Source organism: Mytilus californianus, unplaced genomic scaffold (genome assembly GCF_021869535.1).
Source record: "Mytilus californianus isolate M0D057914Y unplaced genomic scaffold, xbMytCali1.0.p SCAF_9, whole genome shotgun sequence".
Classification (NCBI taxonomy): domain Eukaryota; kingdom Metazoa; phylum Mollusca; class Bivalvia; order Mytilida; family Mytilidae; genus Mytilus; species Mytilus californianus.
The window spans coordinates 49,583,453-49,601,963 of record NW_026262745.1 but is presented as its reverse complement, the minus strand read 5'-3'; the positions used below and the strand labels follow the sequence as shown (position 1 = coordinate 49,601,963).

Sequence of the window (18,511 nt, the reverse complement as noted above, 5' to 3'; positions counted from 1 at the left end):
CATGTTCACAGATAGGAGTTATCGGATTTTGAGTAATATTTTGACAATCCAAAAACGTATCCGAAGGCTCTCTCATTCAAAGAGAGGAAAAACATTTAAGATTAAATCAAACAGACCTAGAAAATCCAATTGCACGTACTCGATATCTATATATTTTTATCGGTTCAAATTTACTCTAGGCAGTTTTCGGAGGTCATATTCATAATTAATTAGATGACGTCTAGACTAGAATACACTCTACATGCTGATACATATTATCGAGGTCATGCATGTTTAGTTGCCTTTTTTTAAAAAAAACCTTTTGTAATTTGGAAATAGGCTTTAATTTCTTATACATCAACTATGTTATTTGTTCATGTAGTTTGACCTGTCTCATGACTATCTGTATTTGGAGATGAGTCGTTGTCCTATCCTAATTACAAGTCTCATAATTCAGTTTTACTTAATACGACAGCAATATACAGAATACTATATGGGAATCATGTTCATTTGAAAGTCAATGACACATTTAAAAATCAAGTCATTAAAAGCAAATATTAAGTAATATACATGTAGTCCCTTTAAATTTCTTAAAATGATTTTATAATGCCTTCTTATTTTTTTTGTCATTAACCGATAAGGACCGAGCCATAAAGTATAATGAAATTATAATTCAACTGTAAGAACTGTGTCATTTCAGGGAGAACTTGAAGTAAAAAGCAATGATTAAGTATATATTATACACAATGTTATACATTGGTAAGGTATGGTTTAAAGAATTGGTATTTTATATGAAATACCTATTGAATTTTGGAGACAGAGTGCAGACCTTGTTTCAAAATATTGCATATATTGGTAAATGGATGGTATGGTATACCAAATATCTATTGAATTTCAATGACGGACTGCATGCAATACGAATATCCCTGCAACCGGTCAATGCCAATCCGGAAGATGCAGTCTACAATATTACTGTACAAGGAAATGGAATAGCGGTTCAATTTAATCAAATCGAAATAAATCAAGAAATTGGCAATGGTATACAAATTGTTCAAACCGAGGCTAATGGTGTACTTCCATTAGATATTTCAACAATGATTGTAAATAGAAATGGTAATGACGGAGACTCTGAATGGTTCTTTCGTTGGATAGAAATAGATGGAGGAAATAGATTTTCATTTCATAAGATAATAACGCAAGAAGGTTTTTCCAGTAGAAAAGATACGCTTTTACCTCAAGATGAAGGCAGTCGGTATCATAGAGATCTACGAACCTTTGATCTTGCTGAGCAAAGACTTAAATATGGATATGGATTGTATAATTGCCATGATACAGAATTACCGGTCAAGGTAAATGAATGTTTATCCATTCCTAAATATATATTATGTCACTTTTATAAAGACTTGCCATTAAACTGATTTTGCGATTATTGAATGTTATGACATTCTTTATTAAAAAAAAACAAAGGGGCAGTTGGAGCTTGTTCAAATATTCCTTCCCGTATATGATGTGAAAATGCTCCATAAAAATGACACAAAAGTCATTCCAAATTGCTCTGAAATCATTTCCTCCTTATAACATTAAAAAATTACCTTTATATGTATATTTTTAAAGATTTTGACATTTCCATTTTACATGGCGATATTGCCCTCTAAAACAAGTTTTATCAATAGTTTCTTTTTATTTTTTAAATCTTTTATACTTTAGATATATATAAATTTAAATAGCAGCCATAATCGGCAAGAATGGAAATACATATACGTTAGTATGCATGCTGAGCATTTTTGCTTCTCACATTTTCTCTCCATCTGCTATAATCTACCATCGCAATAATAATCATTAACGCAAAATAGTGATTAAATCCCCCTTCAATGTATATCATATTGAGCCAACTTACAATTTCGGCAATTTCAATTATTTTGAGTTGTGATCTCGGTTTTACTATGCCTTAATATATAAGTAATAGGTTAACAATCAAAATAATAATAAAAGAAAATCAACGACAATAACACCAAGGAGATTTGTAGATTTGCTGTCTTAAGTTCCCTTTTATCTATTATCGATTTTCCTATCATAGGTCGGTGGTTTTCTCTGGGCATTCCGGCTTCCTCCACCAATAAAAACTGGCCACCACAAAAAAGCCCCAAAGCGGTGCTTAAAAATTGGCGTTAAAACACCAACACTCAATCAATCTATTATAGTTTTGAAGATAATATATATACTTAACCGCAAACGAATCGTGTCAGTAGTTGGAGTCAATCATGATGCGAGAATAAATGTTATAGTTTTTTTAATTGAATGGTCCTAGTTATTTGACAATTTACATCATTTCAGTTCATTCAATGTTCATTGATACAATTTTTCCCACCTTATCACAGGATTAATTAATACAGATCACCAGTCAGTTGTGTGTGTGTGTCCTTAATAAGAGTTGATAACGGCCCGACATCTCCTGTAAATGGAATGAATCAGACGGTTGATTAAGTGCAAAGGAATTATAGCCCACACCTGCAGAAAAGATGCCTGAAGTTCCACAGCAGTTGTCGGTCTTGAATGGCCGTCTTTCAGTTTTCTCTGAATTTCGCCCCATAGATGTTAAATGGGGTTTAATTCCGGACTTAAAGGGGGCTTTGGCATACTTGTAATGTTTTTTTGCTGCAGAAAGTCCTTTGTAGCTCAGTATGCAGATTACGCACGTACTGTATGCTGGAAAGTGTTGTTTTGATAGCGTGTAAAATGTGGCAATAAAATAATAAAAAGATAAAGACAAACAGACAAATAATAAAACACAAGACACAACATAGAAAACTAAAGACTAAGCAACACAAAGTTATTGAAACTTACCTCTAGGAGAAAATAATTGATTTTTTTTTTGTATTGGAATTTGAAATATCAAACAGTAACAAGGTTTTGCTGTCTGTAATATTTGTTTTTTTTTCTGGTTTTTTTTGTTGTCATTAATCTTGCCATTGGTTTTTTGTGGTAATTGATTCACATTTTGTTATTTCCCTGTCTTTTTTGGCTGAATATATGTCAAGGATTTTCCTCACTGCCGATAGCACATCGTATCAATTTTGTACTATATTTGAGTGTCTTCTTTGACATGTACATGTCAGGTGGACTATAATCTTTTTGATGAAAACTAAATTAAATTTACATCCAGTATTGTGCTATTTTTTTTCTTCTTGTCTCTCTTGTTTTGCTTATGAACTTTTTCTACAGAGTTTCTAAATACCATTTTGTTTTTTCTTTCTTGACATAGTTTATGTTATTGATGATTAAGATTAAAACCCATTGTTGACTACAGCAAACAAATTTTTGACATTTTTACCAATTATGTCTGACACACATCGTTTTCAATATAATGGAATTTCATGCGACTGACCTACATGAAAGGTTTAGCTAGCTATAAAACCAGATTTAATCTAGTATCGTCTACATAAGAACAAAATAAGGAATATGGCAGTTGTTTTCTACTCGATTGATGTTTTTGAGCTTTTTATTTTGTCATTTGATAAAGTACTTTCCGTTTTTGAATTTTCCTCGGTGCTCTGTATTTTATTATTTAACTATTTGGTAGCTTATGTCATTTTAATATAATAAAATTCCATTTCATTTATCATAGCAATGTAAACTTAAATTATCGTCAATAAAAATTGAGTTCACTTAACAATGTATTGATTAAATGAAGATCTACTATTATAGTATCTACTTAATTCAAGAATGTTTTACAAATTATCCTTCAATATATTTACAGATTGCAAATTTGCCAATGGAAGAGAACTTTTCATTCTGCTACGTTTTGGTAAGTATGGAAAAGATAAACTTTTGCTAAATTACTACTTCTCATAATGATTTTCAAATATTGTGTTAGATAATACTGTTGTACATTTGATAGGAAAAGATATAATCTAAAAATCGTTATACCAACAGTAACATTCCAAGTTTTAAGAAAATAAATATATTATGTATAATAAAAACGTCAAACTGAATACCGTTACTCCGAAATTTAAAATAAGAAGATGCTGTATGATTTACCAGAGACCAAATAACGATTGAAATAACAACAACAGTTTTTAGAATGAATCGGTCCAATTCTTTTTCGGGTGAAGATCGGGTGTTTTCGAGTGATAAAACATGCGATCAGGTCAATTAAGTGCTATTTAGTCATTAATATAATTTTTTACATGACTACCCATCTTGTTTTAAATACTATATATGTTTTGAGCAACAAAGAAGCACAATTTCCTTGTTTTTTATCAAAATATTTAGTGTTTGATATTGGCCTTTTTTTTTTTAGAGTAACAGTAAAACCGTTTGAACTTTTAAACAAATGGTCCAGTTTTGTTATTAAATTTGAAAAAGAAAAAAAGGTATTCTTGATTTTTAAAAGAATGACTCTTTTCTAGTTTATAACTGTAATCAAGTGAAGGAACATATTGTATATTCCCAATAAATCACCACTGAGATGATATAGACAATTATTTCCCCGAGAAAACAATGTCAACTGAGGCGAAGCCGAGATTGGTAATGCTTTTTCGAGAGTTAACAATCTGCTCTATCAACCTCTTACATTAGTGATATTTTATTTATGATAGTAAATATTTATTCATTGTTTTCTTTTACTGTTAAATTCTAAACTATACATACTTAACTATGACGACACGTACACAGCAACGTAACTGTTATTAGAAAACAACAGAAGTGAAGACATTTTTTTTTTTAATTTGACAGTCTATGAAAATGTTCTTCTGGGGCCAAAACGTAGACATTGCTCATTGTCTTCTATTTATTTTGTGCAAATTCAATTCATTGTCTTAAAAATTTAGTTATCAAGTTGTGTTTGGTCTACATGAGAGGGTGACATTCGAAAAATTGTTTCCGCTGAGCCATGGTATAGACTAACTTATTCCTATCGTATTATACAATCAAAAGCAGGTATTTTCACTTAAAGTATAAAAAACAATATAGATATAAAAAATCAACTTGACTCCATACAATTTTACAGACAAATAGTATAATTCCAACCGCTGGAATGCTTCTATCTGAAGGATACATAATGTTCAAGATGTTATTGAATCGGTTTCCACATCTTCCTGGAAGGTGGAGATTGTTGGAAGAAATCAACACAGCTTACCAAATATATTTTAAAGCACCAAGAGTAAGTAAAAAATAATATATCATTACACATACTTATTATTACACATATTATAATGTCCGTTTTGATGACAATTTCTTCAGTTTTTACTTTTGATTATTGTCATTTAGATTTAAAACTATTTTCAAACGATGTCTTAATTTGGAAGTTGGAGTAACGCAGGTCATGGAGTATGACAGTTTCGGAGTTTTGTTATCCTGTGAAAGCTATCAAAATTGATGTTGTTCATGTATGTCATTTTATGTAATTATGATAAAGAGGTGGAAATTATAAATTATAAATACACTTTTACTTGGGAGTCGATTTTAAATTCCAACCAAAATTATGTTTTGGTCATTGCAGTACCTTTAGTGAATTAAGGGATTTATGATAGAAAAAATATTATGTACTCATTGATACACGATATAAATGTCGATTTAAATTTTCAGGGTAACATCAATTGGGAAGACGATCAGCATTTTGCGTTGCAACGACTTAATCAGTGCAACTCGTCGTTAATAAGGCGGGTAAATAACATAGATCAGATTGCAGACATCATGAACAAGTAAGACAGATCCCATTTATAACTTGTGAATCTTACTTTTTTCAAAACAATAATATTTAAAGAGATACGTTTTTTTCCACCTTACGTTTATTCTTTATTTTTTTGCACCGCAATTGACTGAACAAACCATGTTTTGAATACTATGAAATGATACAGATCACAGTGCACTAGACACATTTGTCTGCACGAAGATTTATCATAAACACTAGATATAGTAGTTTCAGAAGTTAAAATATAAAAACAAGAGAAATGTGGGTAAAAACGACACAACCGGACTAGATAGATGTTTAATAAAATTGAGAATGATAAAAAGGAATGTGTCAAGGGGACAACATTCCGAATTTGATTGATCAAAAGGAGTTGAATTATAGGTTTTAGTGTACGTTCATAATATAAGCTGAACATGTTAAATTAGTATGTATCACTTACCCATCGTTTCACAACGGCAATCACCATGGAGTAGAAGACCCTCTCTAGGTCTGTCAATATACCAGCGTCTTCAGAGAGTAGTAATCAAAGAAATATCCGATATATTGTTCAATGCTATTTTAGTTTGACATATCCTGCTTATGCTCGATGTAGTGAGATAATTAAAAACGGATTGACTGAGACATTTTATAGCTTTAAAACGTTATTGTGAGGTATGTGTTTGACTAACGGTGGAAAGCCGTATGGTGACCTCTAATTACCTTTTTCAACGTTATTCGAACTTTGTGGGATATTTGTCTCATAATCAGTGGCAACCAAACAACAACTCCTTCATTAAAACAAAACAAAATATAACTTTCAAAGCTATTAGAATATTTGAAATATGTAAAATCATAAGATACTATATATGTTTTGTTTTTCTTTCTTTCGTGTATGTACATGCTTATGTTTCATATTCTAAGTCTGCCAAATGGTGTCCTCAATGCTATTGTTGACGTCAATGCAGCGATAGAAGGACATCAATTATACTTCACCAACATCAACGTACCAGAAGGTTTAGCGGTAATGTAATTTGTAAACTAACAATTCACACACACACACACACACATATCTTCACCATTTTCGGCTCACCTTGCCTAAAAGGCCAAAATAAGCTTTTCTCATCACTTGGCGTCCGTCGTCCGTCGCAGTAGTCCGTCGTCGTTAACTTTAACAAAATTCTTCTCCCTTGAAAATAATGGGCAAAAATTAACATTATTATAGGGGTATCTTGTTAAAAAAAATTGTGTCCGACGACCCCACCTGCCATACAACATTGCCGACATGGTTAAAATAGAACATTAAATGCAGTTTTTGGCTTATATCTATGAAACTAAAGCATTTAGTGTATATCTGACTTGAGTATAAATGTTCAACAGGTTCAGATCTATCTGCTCTAAATATTTGAAACGAATCAGATAACCTGTTGTTGGATTGCTGTCCTTTAATTATTAATTCTAAGGAAATTTTGCAGTTGTTTGTTAATATCTTGAATATTATTATAGAGAGAGATAAACAGTAAACAGCAATAATGTTCAATAAAGTAAGATCTACAAATGAGTCAACATGACCAGAATCGTCAAGTGACCCCTTAATGAGTTATTGCCCTTTAAAGTCAATTTTTAACATTTTTTCCTAAATTTTTGTAATCTTTTACAAAAATCTTCTCCTTTGAAACTTCTGAAACAAATTAAACTAAACTTGTCCACAATCATCATTAGGATATTTAGTTTATAAGATATGTCCAATGACCCCGCCTGCTAACTAACGTGGCCGATATGGCTAAAAATAGAACATAGAGGTAAAAAGCAGTATTTGGCTAATACATGTATCTCTGAAACTAAATCAAAAGAATAATTGTTGCATTATGTCATGCATCCATTGTATACAAAAATGTCTGGTGATCGACACAGGCTTATTAGAGCCTTTAGTTTATTTGTACCAGGATTGTCAAAACACAGGTTTTATAAATATTAAACTTCTTAGTGTGAAATACTAGGAATAACCGGGATTTCTTGTAATAGTGGGCGAGACACGAGAAATACCGGTCTGAATCAGTGAGAGGATTTAGTGTGCACGTTAAGCAGTACATGTATGTCATTCATGAAAGATAATTTAACAATTCAAAATTGTCACTGCTAAAAAGCTTACATACATTTTGTTGACTTATACATTGTTTGTAATTCACCAATTAATGAGTTTTAATTAACATTGATATTTTTACAAAAATTTGCCCTTCTATCTCTACAACATGTACAAGACTATGTATATAAGGTCACCAAAGAGTGTTTAAAAGTGTATCATGTATAGAAATTACATTGTACTTTTACCAATGCAATTTATATCAAAACCAAATCAAAGACAGAAAATAAACAATATACCCAACAGTGTGAACAACATTGAATTCTCCATATATAAAGTTTTGGAAGAAATTACACCTATTTTGAGTGTGGGGGAGGGGGGATTGGTGGTTGAAGATATAACCTAAAGTTTAATTCCAAATGTCTTCCATACAGATCTTGAGAGAATGATGTGTTTCCATTTCTAACAAAGTGGTTAATTCCTTCTTTTTATGTTATTGAACACGTTTGTGTTTGTATGAGAAACGAAGAAACAATAGGTTGTTCAACAAAAAAAGACATACATTACCCCCTCCCCTCTTTCTCCATTTTTCCACTCATATCCCACCAAAGGCATAACTTGACTGATTTTAATCAATTGGGAAGTAGTCGAGTTAAGTTTACTTTAAAAGAAACCAAACTGACTTTTTTCAATGTGAACATGGCCTTAGACTATATGTCTTAAAACTAATATTTGTAATAAACTGTAAAGACTTTAAATTTATGTGTATTGATAAAAAAAAATTGAGGTTGACAACAGCTGAAACTAAACTTTACAATATAATTTACTAAAACCTGTAATATTGATTTTTATATGAAAGTTTACACCCCTTTTTTTGTGATGTTGATCGTTATATATATTTTAGCATCTTCAAAGGTTCGATAGCGTACAGGATTTTAGTCAGATTGCCTGATTTAATGCATTTTGAATGTCTATTTTCATCTTAATATGACTGACCTCAACCTTCAACCTAAACATACTTGTTCTACAAATATGTAAATGATTCAGATACATCATGTATATAGCCTAGTAAAATTTCATAGTGGTACTCGCATGTGCTTAGTTTTGGCAAAGAGTATGGAAATTAAGCCAAATAGCTATTATTTTCTTTATACATATTATAAGAGCACACATTATGATGTGATCATGACACCATAAGTGTATCGATGCGTCTGAAGTTGTTGATTTTGTATTTTTCACATATATTTGCATGTTTTGTCAACAGATGATTACTAGTACCATAATGACTAAATTTACATTTCAGGGAATTATAGAGCGAATATTATTTAGATAATCGTCTATTGTTTAAAATACATTATAGGAACAAATTTTTGATTCGTTAATTTATTTGCTAATTTGTTGTCGCTTTTGTTTTAATTACTTATCTTGTTGATTTATGGATTACAAATACAAAAATTTGCACATTTTTAAAAAGAATGAAAATGAAAGTGTTTTCCTTTTATCATGAAATAAAAAAAATATGTTAGATAATCTAGATACAGATATACTATTATTGACAAAATATGAAATTGGGAAAGTATTTTGCTGGGTTATGGATCGCCGCGATATTGCATTTTTTTCTTTGATGTGGCATGATGATGTAATCAAAATTATATTCTCGTTTATTCAACATAAACGAGTTGTCTTACACATGTCACGTTTTACTTCTTTTCGATGAATATATAAAGCTTAGAATCATTCAAAGTTTAATACAGCAATTTTATCAAAATGAAATATGTCTGTGTAATTGTCAAATAACTCTAAAATCTGATTGCCTACTATCTTTGGTATCATTCTCCAGTCTATTGCCTCTATTAATTTCTTGTCATAAAATATATAGCTCGTTTAAAAGGTGTTTTTTTCTTCGCCATGCATGTACACTAGACTGGCGCAGTAGTTGTTATTTGTTAGATGCTGTTTAACTTCATATTCGATTTTACCTCATTACAGGTAAACATTTGTTTGTTTGAGTTGAGATATAATTGGAAAAAAAAAAATTTTATGTAAATCTTCACCTTTTTTTGTTTGTTTCTAGATTCCTAGTCCGGTAGTGCTATTCGAAAGAACAAATGATGATAATTTTCTTCCTGTTGCTATTAATCTGAATGTTGCTATTGGAGGACAATTTGTAAGTGAAAATTTATAATGACACATTATATACATTATAAATAAGTAGATGTGGTATGTGTTGTGAAGATATTTATCGTCTTTGTTCAGGGATATTTAACAGGGGGCACTTGTTACGATAGGTCTATGTTTGTGCTTTATGATTTCTATATTGATAAACATAATGGTAATTTTCCTTCACTCGTTTGCCAAGTTCTCTTCAGGATTTTGCAGTTAGAATGATGTCTGGACATCTGGGGACTACATGTCGTTGTTATGGACTGGCTTGGCAGCGAAAGTGGGAATCGCGCCTTCTGCTCCTTTTTAAAAAATAAATAAAAATAACTCAGTTCTGCTGGCAGGAAAATGATGTTTTTAATTATACTGTCTTTTCTTTTCTTTTTTATCAAAATAATTTACAATATATTAGCTATACATATAAACAATATGATCTTTTGACAAAATACAAGTATTTCTGTTTCGTAAATTGCTGAATTTAACTCGTGAATTCTATGTCAATTAACTATGATATTTATATGGATCAATTCACTACGTATGAAACATCTGCTTTTGATTTAATTACGTTCATCCTATTTATTGTTCGTGAAGTGAATTAATCTCATGAAATCATTTACTGTGATGCTATATCCATATAAATTTAATACAACTTAAGCTATTAACTTAAGAATTAAATTGATACATTATATTAATTAAATTATATAATAAGATATTTTATTTCTGATCATTATTCCCTACTTTATTTTAATCTTAAATGCATGTATTTAAACTTTAAGGTGGTACCTAACACTACAGGGAGATAACTCTGTAAAAATCAGCTAAACGTTTTAATTACGTTGTATTCTTAAGGAAATATTAAGCTTATCAATGATCAAAATTAGTGTTTGTCAAACTGCTATATAACCAATGAATTTTTTCTGATAAAATGGTTGGTTCAAATTTTTTGAAATTTTATATTTTTGTCAAAGGGTCAAAGTAAACATTTTGTCAAAATTTTATGAAAATTAAACGAGCCAAATTGATATTAGTCAAGGTGTTGGGTACCACCTTAAATGCATGTATCTAAACTTTAAAAAAATAAAACTAGCTTACTTTTTTAAAGAATAAATAAAAGAACTCAGTTCTGCTGGCAGGAAAATAATGTTGACAAGAACCTAATTATTTTTCTTTTATAGGTCCGTTCAATACCTGACATCATTTTCCTCCCGTCGAATTGAGCCTCTCTGCAAATAATGTAATGTGTTGCCAAAAATACGTGTTGCTTCATGATATGCAAATGCACTTCTTTGTGTTTGAAAAGCATCCAGATTAATATTTCTAAACTTAAATGGAATAATTTTTTGCTTGAATTCCAATTTCTGATCTTTTCAATAAAAGATGATTAAGATTTGTTAAATTTTAATTATTATTTTGTATATATCAATCATCGTACATGTATCACATCTTAATTTGTGATTGGTTATTAATAACATTCCTGTGTGCTATATTGTCTTACTGAATATTCACGATGCTGAAGCTCATCTTCAATTCTGTGAATATTGTTATAACCTTGGATGTAATATCAATTCGACATACATGTGTCCGGCAACCTAATAACCTTCCGTACGCGTGCCAAATAACTTGTTTAATGAGGTTCTTGACTTTGTACTGTTTTTGATTATATTGCACTCAAGATAATGTTTGTTATTCTGTTGAGTCATGTGCAGTACAAGTATGTGTTATCTTCATCTCCTTATTTTATTTTCCTATATCATTAATTATTAGGTTTTTATATTCTCTTTTTTCTTTTATCTGTCTTAATCAACTAGAAACTTATCTTTTTGTTTTACTAAGATCTATTTTATTTCAATTTCTAATTATTTCTAATAGCGCCCTAAATCCTTTTATAACATATTAATGCCAATGAGACGACTTTCCCTCCAGGTCACAATGTATCAAACATGCAAAGCTATAGGATAAAGTAAGGCCGTCAACACGGAGCCGTGGTTGATGCTGTATAGCACTCTTTGAAGAGCCAAAAAATGAAAAATATTAATAGATTAAGATATTTGTATTTTTTGTAATATATTCCTATAGCATGATTTATTGGGGTTTCACAGTTTGGCTTGATATAATGTTCCGATGATGTCTTTATTGAATCGATGCATTTCAGAGGAACATTGGAACATCCGAAGTTATATTTCCTGACTGAAGACATCTAACATGACTATTTTGAAAACTCAAGTACTCAATACATTAAATAACCAAATCTAGGGGAAGTTTTAAAATGACCAAATAAAATTAAAACTATGTCTAGTAAAGCCAACAAGGCATTCATATTAGATCTTATGGAATATCCAGTTATTATGATTTTTCCAACCATCATAAAAACAGTTTTAACTTGATTATCACTTTCATTGAATGTTACACTAGATATAAAGGAGGTTAATGTAAAATAAACATGATAGATGTTCCCGATGTTAACGTCATAAAAGCAAATTAGCCAGTTCTTATAAATACAAAAACACTGTTCCCAACAAAAACCTACCTACTTACCAGACGACAACCTCGAAATCAAGATTCGAAATCGATCATATTCACAAAAAATAAATTCCACGACATAGTAGCATACTCGAATTATAAATGCAGAGACTCAAGGTGTGGCCGTTGCAATACTTTAATTTGGACTCAAAGTACATTCATTAAATGCAAAGCCCTTTTTAAAAAACACATATGTATTGCAAACCACAAACTTATTTCAGTATATACATTAAATATGCTATACCTTTAAGACACATATGTGTGAATGGATCCGTATCCATGATTAAATGATTTGGGATATGACTGTTAGATTACAAGATTTTAGTGAACATTTTGAACTATGCAGTAGAGGAAAATGTAGTGTTTTGTCCGTGTTTTTTGGAAAAACATTGGATGTTTACACCTTCGTCATTATTGTTACGTTAGAAACTTTAAAAACCACAGTGTCTGTCGTCAAGAACATTGTTATACTGTAGCCTGAATATTGTCAAAGACATGAAAATCAGTAATGACATTTTATAATTAAAACTGAAATCATCATTTGGTATGACATGCATTCATACATTTTGATATATACATATGCGCATCGTATAACTTGACATTTATTATATATATTATTTTGTATTGCACTTGTTCAGTGTGAAGTCACTATGACAGTTTAATTTTGTATAATCAATATTGATAGATACATATTTCGATAAAAGTAGCTGAAACTGGATTTATAAGTAGATTACTAATGCGACATTTTCATTTTCTGATATTTCTAAATGCATGAGTTTTTACTAAAGGTGTTTCAACCAGATGACGAACCAAATGCGTGGCGACTAGCTAAGATGTGGGCCAATTTAGCAGATGCATCGATGCAACTAAGCGTTACCCATTTAGGTATACATAATTTAGATTTTTTTTTAATTAAAACGGTTGTTTCTGACAGAGTCAGAAGATAGTGAAAAGATTTTCCAAATCGTGATCCGAATATACACTGACAACTTCATGAAAAAAATGACTTTGAGACATAACAGTCTACATATACAAATGATAAAAACTTAAGACTAATCATGCCAACAAAAATCGGAAGTGATCTCATGTGCTAAAGTTTTTACTCACCAGTCGTGTAATTTATATATGTACAAATCCGTTAATAAGTTTAGTTGTGTGGTCATATTCTAGGAAAATGAATATTGTGTTTCGACAATTGAAACAGTCATGTATCCTTCGTATTATATAATGGTCAACCAACTCGAGAGATATTATTATGGATGACCTCAACTCCATAATCCTCACAACTTTTGTTTTAATGGCTTCCTTATCAACAGCAACGCTAATCCAATCATGTTTCACAATTGGTGAGCTACAATTATATGTTTGTCTCAACGATGTGTTTTGGTAATCCTCAACTGAACCCGTCAGTTTTAAAAAGTTTTGTTTCCAATCGATTGATACAGGCTCATAATATTTTGCAACGTATGGTTTATGCTAATTTTCAGGTCAGCGGAAGTTAGGCCAAACTGATTATTCATAAATCAGGAAATACTACAGGGGCAGTTAGGATTTATAGACTTAAAGGACCTTTAAAGTACTAGTATTTTATTTTAAAATATTGCGATCGTAAAACGTCCTTTAAATTGATTTGGTAAAGGTGTAAGAGATAATAGGTTTAACAGATTATAGGTACGACTGGTCGTTAAATGAGGGTGGAACTTTAATTTAAACTGATGTATGATAAAGGTTATTGTCGTTGGTGATGTCATTGATACATTTGTTTGAAAAGGGAGTTTTAAAAAGGATCTTAACATCCTTTCATCTTTTCGAATCGGACTGAAAGGTCTACTATTGACAATATTTGATATTATAGGTTGTTTCTTAGTTTAACGGTGATTTTTACTAGAGGTGTCCTTCCATAAGTTGACCAGGTAAGAACGGAGACTGCTGAATTAAGTTACGTGCAACAGGTTCTATATAAATGGCAGTAAGTCATTGATAGAGACATTATGGAGAAGTTGATGTATAATGTTCATGAGTGCGTCTACATTTCTTGAGGTTTAGAGTTTGAAATATTCATAACATTCATCGATCTTTAATAATGATTAGGTATACTATCTTTTTGAACTTTTTTGATTTGTGCGTCACTAATCAGTCTTTTGTAGACGATGTTCGCGCCAAGCGTACACACTTGTAATCCTGTCTCTATGATAAGTTAATCTTTACCATAAATCATTTTTTAATTGTGTCGGTAAATCCGTAATTGGTCCAGGTCTCAATTTTCGATTCCAGTAGTCTGCCTTCTGTCTACAGAGAGATGTTTCAAGTAAAAAAAAACATTATTAAAACCAGGGTTGAAGGATTGTTATTCCTGTGGTATATCTATTTCTCTGATTTGGTTTAGGGTGTCGGATATCCCGACTTACAGATATGAAAATGTGTCAACTTAGACAGAAACTTTTTCAATTTTTTTTTTTATCTTTTTATTTATTTATTTTTTTATTTTTTGCGGCCTTTGGTCTTTATCTAGCAGAATAGTCGTCCTCACCGAAACCTTACCAATTGATTGTGACCTATTCCAGATTGAAATTTATTGAGTAGGTCTGGATTCGCAATGTTGACTGTGCACCTATCGAGTAGACGGGTTTAGTACCTTTCGGATTTTATGCAATGCCCTCAGTTTGTACTGATTATTTTGATTTGTTGCCAGTTAATGTATTATTTGATGTAAACTAATATTGGCCGTAGATACCGATAGAAGTTGACATTGTAGTTTAGTGCTGATAAATGAGAATATTCATTTTTACAATGAAAACTGTACCCTTTTATTTGTGATAAAATTCCATCATCCTGCATATACGAAATGCATATCTCCCAGTTGATACGGTATTTCATGATAGCTATGTACAAAGTTGAAGAACATTGATGACCCAAAATTTCAAAACGTTTTGCCAAATACGGCTTAGGTTATCTATGCCTGGGATAAGAAAATCCTTTGTTTTTCGAAAATTATCCATCGGATAGTTTAGTCATCATATTTGATTTCATTTGCTTCTGTGAACTACCGTATCTTGGCAGGAATATTACAATTGTTTTCTAGTCTATTTGCTGGTTGATACTGTTGAGCGTTAGGTTTTATCAGTTTTTATACATGTTATTTTATCATATTTTGTACTACTATCTCTTTTGCTCGATTGTGACATTAATGAATTCGAAGTTATACTTGAATTTTTGTTTTTCACGGATGTTTTCTTGGATCAGAAACTAATAACCTGATACAAAATACGTCACTCGATTTTCGTGGGATGTGTGTTGCTCAGTTTTTAGTTTTGTATGATATGCTGATTTTCGCATTTTTTTATTTTATCGATGTAATTTTCGACCATGATGTTTAAGTGGACTGTATGATTTAGGACTGATTTACTTGTTAAAATGTATCTTTTCTCTGTTTTTGTAATACCAAATTGAAGACAAACCCGATGTCTATCTATATATTTTAAAGAAAGAAATCATAATACAATGAAGGTATTAAAAATCTTGTGTACGTTAATGCATGGACAAACTAGGATAATATGTATATAGCGTTCTCTTGCAAATGTCTCAATGATTTTTTTTTATTATTTACCGAATGTGAAATGAGGGTCGAAAGATACCAAAAAAAAAGTAAAATCTCAAAAATACTGAACTCCGAGGAAAATTCAAAACAGAAAGTCCCTAATCAAATGGCAAAATCAAATGATAAAACACATCAAACGAATACACAACAACTGTCATATTCCTGACTTGGTACAGGCATTTTCAAATGTAGAACATGGTGGATTGAACCTGGTTTTATAGCGCTAAACCTTTCACGTATGACAGTCAAACTAACCAGTCCAAAATAAATTGATAACCACATAGCTGAAAGGGCAAAAGATCAACAGACAAACAATAGTACACAACACAACATAAAACAATAAACACAGAGAAACACGAAAGCCACAAACAAAATGTGGTGATTTCCGAACGTATGGAAGGATAGGTAGACCCTGATACAGATTTCATGTTGCTGATGTCAGTAAAAACCCTGTTATAATTATAATTAGATAGGTCACATTTGGAAAAAGGGGAAACGGTCGTGAATACATCAGGGTGTACATACATGTAGTAATATTCAATTGTTCAGATGTATGGACTTAAAGAATGTCAAGAATTATTATAACTTGATTTCAAAGCGAAGTTTATAACTTTATTGGATTGATAAATTGAACATTTCGTGTGCGTTTCTTGTAGTTTCTTAGTTGTTCTTGCAAATATTAATCATATTATTTTGAGTAAAATACGAAGTGGACATTCAAACAAGAAAGACGACGAACGAACATGTTGCTAAAATACAATAAAGAAAACTAAAGACTTAGCAACATCAATTTCAACAAAGCTGAAGATTTTCTCATGTGCTCTGAATGGGTGAGCAGATCATGAAATATTCAAATCTTTAGTAAAGATTTGGATACTAAAATAAAATGCAAAAGAGAAAATATAGTTAAGCACTGTATTTAACATTCACAATTAATTCAATTTGTTCTGATCAGTTTATTTATCAGTTTGCATTATCCATGTAATTTTCCAAAAGCATATGGTATTTTTATAACTGGAAGAACATTCAATTGTTATTGCTGCATTATTTTTATGTTCGGCCTTTAAGTTTTCCAAACATTTACACTAAATATTATTTAAATATATATTTATTCCATTCATATAACAATGTTAATTCTTTGCAGGGCTAACTCATGTATTAATGGAAGGCATTGCTATTTGTGTACACCGCAATCTCTCATCAAGACATCCGATTTATAAATTGCTTGTACCACATTTTTATTATAACCTTGCTATCAACGAGTAAGTTACAAAATTAGTTCATTTTACAAAGGAAGGATATTTTTTTCGCAAAGTTCAAGTTGAAAAAAACAACAAATCTGTTAAACAAGTTCTACAGATGATCAGAACATCTTTTTTAGGGCGGTCATTGCATTTTTATATCTTAAAAAATTTTGTCTGATTTGTGCTTCAACGTTCTTGTATTTAGTGCAAAACGGTAAACCCTTAACTCGAAAGTAACATTTGCATATTATGTCATTTATTCTTAGATACGACAAAGATATTGTTCTCAAAGGTGTATCTCCTTCTAATGTTAACATGTGTAAAAATGCATTCATCTGTCTCATTTTGAAATTCAATTGACGAGAACAAAGTGTTTTTTATTAAACGATAATCATGTTTGCAGATTGGCACGCGAAACCCTGTTTATTCCTGGGGGATATCTAGACAATACTATGAACATTCATTCAACTGGAGTTTTGCAATTGATTAGACAAAGGTATGTGTTTTTTGTATACAATTTTGTTGAGTATTGTGTTATGTTTTATCGTTTGTGGTTTCAATTTTAAATAGAGTGTTGTCTTTTAAACGATATCTTTTTAACATTGCCTTCACAGCGGGAGGTTTGAGTAGACAATGTACCAGGCTCTTCCAACCATTTGTTCTTAAAATGTCCTATACCAAGAGGAATATGGTACTTGTTATCAAATATTCTGTGTCTATGAATGTTGGCGTTTTTTTTTTTTTTTTGTTGCACTTAAATGTTTTTGTTGTTCAGTTGTTTTCCTTTTATTGTCAGGTTTCCATTGGTTTTAGTTGTAACATACATTTGTTTTCTCTAAATATAATGCCTCTAGTTTGGAGTAAGACAAAGCTAAATCGCAAACATACTGAACTGAAAATTCAAAAGGGCGCAACAGTTCAAATACATCAAACGAATTGATAACAACTGTCATATTCCTGACTTGGTACAGACATTTTATGTAGAAAATGGTGGATAAAACCTTGTTTTATAGCTAGCTACACCTCTCACTTGTAAAACAGTTGCACAACATTCCATTATATTGACAACGATGTGTGAACAAACAGGCATTATAGGTAAAAATGTAAATAATGGGGAAACAACAGTCAACATTAATTTAAACACTATAAAAACAATCGAATAAGCCAAATGAAAACATCTCTTGAAAACTGGAAAAGGATGTTTGGTTAAAACATATATGTTTTCATCCTTCACAAATTTATCCGGTTGACAAAGA

At 31.0% G+C, this 18,511-nt stretch overlaps 1 protein-coding gene across 1 annotated transcript in view; it reads left to right on the top strand.

Annotated features, from left to right (window-relative positions):
* The first annotated feature begins 686 nt into the window (after positions 1-686).
* The window catches only part of LOC127714718 (polyunsaturated fatty acid lipoxygenase ALOX15B-like), a 30,068-nt gene continuing 12,243 nt past the window's right edge, over positions 687-18,511 (top strand). Inside the window, exons 1-9 of the mRNA XM_052220770.1 lie at positions 687-1,328; positions 3,737-3,784; positions 4,988-5,140; positions 5,566-5,681; positions 6,572-6,671; positions 9,805-9,897; positions 13,202-13,298; positions 17,156-17,273; positions 17,659-17,751. Coding sequence (XP_052076730.1) covers positions 702-1,328; positions 3,737-3,784; positions 4,988-5,140; positions 5,566-5,681; positions 6,572-6,671; positions 9,805-9,897; positions 13,202-13,298; positions 17,156-17,273; positions 17,659-17,751 — 1,445 coding nt within the window. The 5' untranslated portion in view covers positions 687-701. The remainder of the gene's footprint in view (positions 1,329-3,736; positions 3,785-4,987; positions 5,141-5,565; positions 5,682-6,571; positions 6,672-9,804; positions 9,898-13,201; positions 13,299-17,155; positions 17,274-17,658; positions 17,752-18,511) is intronic.